Source organism: Rana temporaria, chromosome 2 (genome assembly GCF_905171775.1).
Source record: "Rana temporaria chromosome 2, aRanTem1.1, whole genome shotgun sequence".
NCBI classification, from domain to species: domain Eukaryota; kingdom Metazoa; phylum Chordata; class Amphibia; order Anura; family Ranidae; genus Rana; species Rana temporaria.
In genome coordinates, this window is record NC_053490.1 from 117,416,274 (window position 1) to 117,425,140 (window position 8,867).

Sequence of the window (8,867 nt, forward strand, 5' to 3'; positions counted from 1 at the left end):
ACCAAGTCTGTCCCTGGTTTTGTCCCCAGATTGGATTTAATAGGGGGCAGGGCAATTTCAAAGACAATCAGTACAGAATTAAAATAAAAAAAATAGAATTACACACCCCCGCTCCGCCGTGCCTACTAGCATAGGGGGGTTGTATTTTTCCCATTATCTGTGCCCCTTTCTGATGATCATGTGCTGGTCGGAGCGAAGGTATTATTTCTTCAATTTCGGGCGCATGCCCATTCAGCTCCACTCGCATGTTCTTCTGCCTTGGCTCAAATCCTGGCCAGCCACCTGCCTATCTCCCTGCCTTCCCTGGCGGAGTGATCTTCCTCCGCTTCCCATCCAGTAGTAGCCCGAGCCCGAAGAGTGAGACTTGACAGGCTGTGAGGTGGGCAGCGATGTCGCTGATTGTTGCCATTACTAGTAAAGAAAAAATATGTCCCCGGATTTCATTTTAAAAATCTGGTCACCTTAGTCAAGTAGTGTGCTGGAGGAAGAAGTGTTCTGAGGTAAAAGACTGTCAAGTTTAGGGTCAGCCATCTTGTCCTTTTTGAGAAGTGTGACGCAGTTACTATATTCTTCAAAGTACCAATTTATCCTATGGGCATCCCATGTCCCTTTTCCCCAACCAAGTTCAATCCACTAATAAAATAACAAAAACAAACAATAGACTGTTCGCTGACTAAATGAGTGTGTCTAATGGGTGTCTGGCAGCAGGGTGATATGTGTGAATGCTGTAACACATAGCAACCAACCGCTACACACAGGAAACAGTTAACTGTGTATAATAAAGTCTTGATTCAGTCTGGTAACAAGGAGAATAGAGGGGTGGGGGAGGGAGGAGCAAGGGAGTGCCTTTCCATCCTAGGCTAAGGGGCTATGTGTTTCTATTGATGCGCACCGTGTATGGAGACACAACTCTATTCTCTGAAGGAATATCTAGTGATTGGTGCAACCTCACCACTTTACCATTGCTGAATTCAACCCTGTCGTAAGAGGAGAAGACAAGAGTGCACAAAATGTTGAGTATATCTTATTTAGTAATGAAGCTAGTAGGAGGCCCTTTAAAGGTGCATCCCAGCCAATTACGAACAATACTCATTCAAACGTACTTCTTACTTGACTCATGATCTCAGAACATGACCTCCCTGGTAAAGAAGCTGGTATTTTCATTCTGGCATTCATTTTGTCCACCTGGCTTCCATGATAGCTAACCCTATATGTTTATGCCAGTATTTGGACACACATAAGAAAAAAAAAAGGCCCACAGGTGGAATAGTTTCATCGCTGTCCTCTTCCTTAGCTCATTACAGCTTTACACCCATTCACTGACTAGAATATGGCACAGAATCATGTGACACTATAATATAATCCCATATCATCCAGCATGATTAAAGTAATTATAAGAAGATATACATTTATAAAGAAAAATATAAAAATCTCTCTATAGGTCCTCACAACAGTGGTGATGTGGAGGTCATTGGGAGGAACCAGTGAGCACTGCAGGAGACCAAGGAGAGCGACACTTCCAGGAGTGCTGGTTTCCCAGCAGACCGCAGCAGAGGTTTTTCTCTTGAAGGCTGCATTCACACCTGAGCGTTTTGTCGCCTGAATGCTAGAGGGGAAAAAATACAGTATTCCCTATGGAGATGGTTCACATCTCCACTCCAAAACGCCTGACGCCGAACGCCTGAAGCTCAAACAAGTACTGGACCCTTTTTTGTCGTGCGAATCGGGTGGTTTGGGCGTTTTTGAGCGTTTCTATTTCTCATAGAAAGTAATGGAAACGCTCGCTTCAAGCGACTAGTGCGACAACGAGGGTTTGTTACGGGCGTTTTGTCGCTTTAATCAATAGAACTTTTCACCCAGGCAGAAGATAAAAAAAATCTACCAACATAGCAACAAGTGATGAAAAGATGATAATTTTTCCTATTGGCTAAACTAAAAAACGTCAAAGTACAAAAACGTCGGACGACGCTGTATGCAAACGCGTAAATAAGCATGATAAGCGCGACAAAGCGCCGGAAAAAACGACCAAACGACCTACGCTCAGGTGTGAATGCAGCCGAATGGAACAGAGTTCTGACAGGATGGACAGTGGGAAAGTAGCTATTCTGTCTTTTCTTTTGCAGGTATGCCTGTTTCAGAATATTTTTAATGACAGAGTCTTTTTAAAAACTCAGGAGCACTGGTTGCTGTATTCACTACCATCTGACAACACAACACACTTGTCACCACAGAAATGATACATTGTCAAGTAGTGTCAGCATTCCCTGAATGCTGGACACACCTTTAGGCCCCATACACACGAGAGGATTTATCCGCGAATACGGTCCAGCGGACCGTTTCCGCGGATAAATCCTCTCGAGGATTTGTGCGGATTTCCATGCGATGGAGTGTACTCACCATCGCATTGAAATCCGCGCCGAAATCCTCTGGCGATGACGTGTTGCGCCGTCGCCGCGATTATGACGCGGCGACGTGCGCGACGCTGTCATATAAGGAATTCCACGCATGCGTCGAATCATTACGACGCATGCGGGGGATCCCTTCGGACGGATGGATCCGGTGAGTCTATACAGACCAGCGGATCCATCCGTTGGGATGGATTCCAGCGGATAGATTTGTTTAGCATGTCAGCAAATATTTATCTGCTGGAATCCATCCCAGGGGATAAATATCCACGGAAACAGATCCGTGTACACACCATAGGATCTATCCGCTGAAACCCATTTGCTGGGATTTTTCAGCGGATGGATTCTATCGTGTGTATGGGGCCTAAGGCTCGGTTCACACTGCTGTGACATGGGATCTGACTTGTGAGACCCTAAGTCGCATGACATGTCAAATTCAATGTTTCCCTATGAGAGCTATCTTAACTGATACTACACAAGTTGCTCCGACTTTAGAAAAGGTTCCTGCAATGCTTTGGTTTGACGTGGGTGCGATTTCAGCCACTGTACAGGCTTCTAAATAGCATCCAAGTCGGAAGGAAGTCACAGGGCAAAGTTTAAAAAATTTGCGGTCACAGCAGTAAGACCAAGCCTAAATAAGCTGGGTAGCCTCCATTCTAACCTCCTAAACAACGCAACCACCAGGGCACTTCTTACTGATTCTTTGCATCAAAAATACTATATAAAAAAAAAAACTAAAAAGGCAATCTTAACTTCATAAAATGGAGTCCCATGTACCTGTCAGTTGTTCTTGTAAATTTGTACAGCATTGTGATTTTGAAGCTTTTTTTTTTCCAAGCATATTACAGGCATTTGTGTACATGTACAAAGATTCAGAAGTTTGTTTCCTGGGCTGGACAAGGAAAACAGTTCTAGTGGTGAAAAGGATTTCTTCAGGCGGAAAAATGGGCACATCGGGCCAGATCCACAAAAGGGATACGCCGGCGTATCTACTGATACGCCGTCGTATCCCTGTTTCTATCTATGCGACTGATTCACAGAATCAGTTACGCATAGATATTCCTAAGATCCGGCAGGTGTAATAGTTTTACACTGTCGGATCTTAGGATGCAGTACCGCGGCCGCCGCTGGGTGCATTTCTCGTCGAAATGCCGCGTCGGGTATGCAAATTAGCACTTACGGAGATCCACGAAGCGGTTTCCCTTCGTGAAGTCTCCGTAAGTTGTTAGTTTGCAAACGCAAAATTAGGGCTACTTTTACAAAGTGTAAAGTTAGTACACCATGTAAAAGTAGACCCTTCTTTCCCGCGACGCTGTCAAATATTTTTTAAAAAAAAACATTTTTCCCGCCGCATCTCTTTTTTTTCCCCGACGCAAATTTTTTTACCCTGCCTGCGCAGTACGTCCGGCGCGGGAGCGTGCCTAATTTAAATGGGACTCGCCCCATTAGATTGGGCCCGCCTTGCGCCGGACGAATTTAAGTTACACCGCTGAAAATTTCTAGGTAAGTGCTTTGTGGATTGGGCACTTAGGTAGAGATTTTGCGGCGGTGTAACTTAAATGGGAAGATTTAAGTTAAGCCCGCTCGTTGTGGATCTAGCCCATCATGCTTTTAGGCTGGATTCACACCTATGTATTTTTAGTGCATTTTGCCGATTTGCACTATAGACCCGCACTGCTGCACTGTTAAATGTACTGTAGTGCAAATCTGCAAAAAGCACTAAAAATGCATAGGTGTGAAACCAGTCTTAGAGGTGCTCCAATTGAGATCTATGGGATTAAAAATGCCTGAATTTGCTCAAAAAAAGCTAACATACTTTTAAGGCCGGAATCACACTAGTGCGTTGCGTTTTTGAGCTGCGTTCCCGTTGCGAATTTCTCTAGAGGGTGTTCTGCGGATCAACTGCGGTTTAGCTGCGGATCGGGTGCGATTTATAAAAAATAATTATTTGAGCTGCGTTTTTGGTGAGGGCCAATCATTGTTAGCTGTGTGATGATGTAGGTAATAAAAGGGAGTGACCTTTCTTGAACTCTTCCTTTTTCACGAGCATTCAGTATAGTGTGGAATAGGATTTGGATTTCCTAAGAAATGTGTGCTGCCCTGCCCATGATCATGCCTACAGTTGTTGCTGCAACAGCAGCAATCTTGATGGAAGTTGAAAGGAGGAGAAGGAGGAGTAGAAGAAGAAGATACTGGGTTCATCCTATCATTGCAAATAGGGATGAAAGAGGGCAGTTCATTATATTATATGAAGATCTCCGTGGGCATGAGGACAAGTTTTTTAATTATACACGCATGTCAATAACCAGGTGATTATTTATTTAATTTTGCTAAACATTTTCTTTCTCCATTGTTCCATATTAAATTTATAATTAAAAATTTTATTTTTGTTTGAAGTTTTGATGAATTGTTAGGACTAACGTACCATAGTTTGGAGCGCCAGAACACATGCTTCAGAGCAAGCATCCAGCCTGCACAAAGATTATTAATCACATTAAGGTACTTTTCCACACCTATGTGCATTTTCAAATTGATGTTGAAGCATGTATTCATTTTTGGTTTCAACTATCCAACATCTGTACTTATAAATGAACAACCAGACATAAGATGCCCAAAAATATATTTATTTTTTACTTCTTTCACAAAAATAAAGAAATAGACAACATATTTTTGCTTGGACTAATATAAAAAATAAAAACTTTGCCTTCAAGTTTTCCTCTGGATTAAACTTTGATTCAAAATATGCACACATGCTTGTTTACTGTGGGCATAACGTAAACTTTAGAGATGTTGATATGTTTTGGGAAATAATGGTGTGTCTGAGGAGTATTGACTTGCTGAGGTAGATTCATCAATCTCGGTGCTTGAAGCATGGCTAGACTCGACATGGTGCTGTGGCACATGGTGCTGTGGCACATGGTGCTGTGGCACATGGTGCTGTGGGCCATGTTGCTGTGGGCCATGTTGCTGTGGGCCATGTTGCTGAGGCACATGGTGCTGTGGGCCATGGTGCTGTGGGCCATGTTGCTGAGGCACATGGTGCTGTGGGCCATGGTGCTGTGGCACATGGTGCTGTGGGCCATGTGTCTGAGGCCCATGTGTCTGAGGCCCATGTGTCTGAGGCCCATGTGTCTGAGGCCCATGGTGCTGTGGCACATACATCCCCTGCATTTGTGTTTGTGGCATAATTGAAGGGAATGTGGATGGGATGGGATATGGAGTTCGCCTCTGTTGTACCTCATATATTGAAGTTGGCTCCTGAAAGCTTGAAGTGTAGGATGGAGGAACATAGGGGTAAGGTTGGTTTCCTGGGTCTGGGTACTGGCCTGACATTGGTAAGTGTATGTGTGTTGTTTCTTTAGTTACATATGGCCTTTCCAATGTATGTTGCTCGCTTGGCACTGTAAATGACTGCAGAACGTGTTCTACTGTGGTTCGCATTTCTAAATATCTCTCAGGTAGAACTTTTTTGATCAATGGTACAAAATTAAGCGCCAGTATTGTAGCTGGACATAAGAAAGCATCCACCTTTCCAGCCATTTGTTGTAACATCTCTAGAAGACGCTCGCTTATGTCCATCTGCGATACTGGCGTTCGCTTACGTGCCACTTTGGCAGGCCGCGCAATGGTTGTTGGAGCTGAGGAGGGTCCAGGCATAGGCTCAGGCAATCCAGAGTCAGTCTCTGGGTTTGTGACCCATAGATCTGACCCAAGTGGCATTTCAGGTATTTCCTCATTTGGATCAATGCAAACTGCTGGCACGGATTGGGCCTCAGATTGGCTCTCTGGTTGATCCTCCAGGACATCCTGTTCGTCCCAACTTGCTTCGGTCCTGTTTTTATTAAAAAATAGAAACATTACTAATGCTAAATATATAGTCACGATACATAGATGATGTAGAGGATAACTTACTCTCTCATCTCTATGAGTGGTTTCAAGAAGGCAAGGTCCTCTGCATACATATAGGGTACTCTAGCTGGTGCCCCCGAGCCACTCCTCACTTCTCTTAGATGTTTGTTGTATTTCTTGAAGGCATCACGCATGCTTCGCCAACGATTCTTGATGTATACCACTGTAAAAAAGAGAAGATAATAATTATTTAATATTTCTTATTTGTTCAAGGTACCTAGCTACAGGAAATTCATTTGGAAGTCTCCACTATGAGTTTAAGGTTGGAAAATCAACTATATCTGGCATTGTACATGAAACATGCCTTGTTATATGGAATGTACTAAAACCATTGGTCTTCAAAAAGCCTACAAAAGAAGATTGGTTGAAGATATCAGATGAATTCTGGGAGAGATGTAATTTTCCCAACTGTGTGGGAGCCATCGATGGCAAGCACATACGCATCCTGAGGCCATTTGATAGTGGGAGTCAGTTTTTTAATTATAAAAAATATTTTTCGTTTGTATTAATGGCAGTGGTAGATGCCAAATATAATTTCATTTATATTGATGTGGGTGCTTATGGTAGCAGCTCTGATTCTGGTGTATTTAATCATTCCACATTTGGGAGAATGATAAGGGCGAATAGTCTGGATTTACCAAACGATTCCTCCTTGCCCGGAACAAATGAGCCAGCCCTCCCATTTGTTTTTGTAGGGGACGAAGCGTTTGCCCTTGGTAAAAATCTTCTTCGACCATTCTCAAGTAGAGCGCTGAGCAATGATAAAAGAATATTTAATTATCGGCTCACTAGGGCACGTCGAGTAGTAGAGTGTGCATTTGGAATTCTTGCCAATAAATGGAGAATATTGCACACCGCCATCAATCTCAGTTTGGAGCATGCTGTCTCTGCTGTGAAAACTGCGTGTGCACTGCACAACTATGTGCGAGAACGTGATGGAATTGATTATGAGGATTCCATGATGCATAATATGGAGGCGGCACAGTGGAGTTTGACTAGGGGCACTAGCAGTGGGAAATTGATTCGAGATCAATTTCTTAATTACTTTCTATCGCCAGCTGGCGAGTTACCTTGGCAGATGCAGGCAATTTAAAACCAAAAAATGTGGTGTTGTCATTAAAATATATGGCCCTTTAAATATTAAAACATAAAATACTAAGCTAAAAATGTCACTATGTGTAATTTGAATGCATCTTGAAAAAAAAAAGATTAAAGTTATCTTTTGGCAGCATATTAAGGACTCCGAAGTGATTCTCTACCTGCAATTGGACAAAAACACCAAAAATTGGCTTGGTGATACTGTTATGTGTGTTCTGCTGGGTGTCATTGTACAGAGGATGATGTCTTTGTAAGACCACCATGGCCAATAACGTCATAATAGGATGACAAATACAGATAGTCACTCCCCCAAGGATCTGCAAACATACTTGGTAAAGTGAGTTTACATATTTTGGTGATAGACACACGCAGACTCATACAAACAATGACCAAGGGTGTGGGAATGAGTCACGTGCCACCAGCAACACGGGGACAGGGTGCATTAGGAACACCATGCCAAGATATAAAACATGTGGCATGGTATGGGTTAGCAGACTTTACATGTCCACACAGAATGCATGCTTGGATAAGGGCCTGCTCTGGATTTGTGGGCGGTATGCACTGTAGTTATTGGGGTCTACTTAGAATTATAATTTAAGAAGTTAGGGAATGAAAAAATAAAACAAACTTACCTTTGTCAGCTTGAACTTGGGATGAGCACATGCTCCACTCTGGCAAAAGGCTTTTGGTAATTTCAACCCAGGTAGTTTTTTTCAATACATTGTCCTTATATTTAGGATGCCGGGTGTCATAGATTTGTGGGTTCTCCCTGACAAGGCGGATAAGCTCCTCGGAATCCACACAGTCCTTCACCTTAGCAGTGACTTTTTTGCTCCGTTTTTTGGACATGGCTACTCACCTCAGCAGCATGAAACAGACAGAGGAGGAACTAGGAAAAGGGGGAGGTGGTGGAGGAGAAAAAAAAACTTCCGTTCAAACCGCAACACACCTGCGATTTAGATGCGTACCCATAGAAGATAATGGGACTGAATTCGCACCTGAGCCGCACCGCAAGACATAAAAACCGCACGCGGTTTGGAGGCAATGCGCAGTGCGGATGCATCGCACATATGTGAACCAGCCTCATTGAAAACAATGTATTTTAAAATGTCCTGCGATTTGGATGCGGTTGAAACCGCACTCAATTCGCTTAGGTGTGAACCTAGCCTTAAATGTAGGGCGTAGACTGGGGATATGCAATTAGCGGACCTCCAGATGTTGCAGAACTACAAATCCCATGAGGCATAGCAAGACTGACAGCCAAAAGCATAACACCCAGAGGCAGAAGCATGATGGGACTTGTAGTTTTGCAACAGCTGGAGGTCCACTAATTGCATATCCCTGGCGTAGACCATAGAGCACCTAAGTGTACAAGTGTGAACAGAGACAGTTAAAAAGAACGGGATTCTGCAAAGTCAGGCTTAGTAAGGCGTAATCATAAAAATGGAAACAAGA

General features: G+C 43.3%; 1 protein-coding gene across 1 annotated transcript; it reads left to right on the forward strand.

Annotated features, from left to right (window-relative positions):
* Nucleotides 1-4,312: 4,312 nt before the first annotated feature.
* LOC120929412 (protein ANTAGONIST OF LIKE HETEROCHROMATIN PROTEIN 1-like) lies at nucleotides 4,313-8,442 on the forward strand. Its single transcript, XM_040340822.1, has 3 exons — nucleotides 4,313-4,714; nucleotides 4,803-4,904; nucleotides 6,528-8,442. The coding sequence occupies exons 1-3, from the start codon at nucleotides 4,494-4,496 to the stop codon at nucleotides 7,405-7,407; spliced, it is 1,203 nt and encodes a 400-aa protein (XP_040196756.1). The 5' UTR covers nucleotides 4,313-4,493; the 3' UTR covers nucleotides 7,408-8,442.
* Nucleotides 8,443-8,867: the final 425 nt, after the last annotated feature.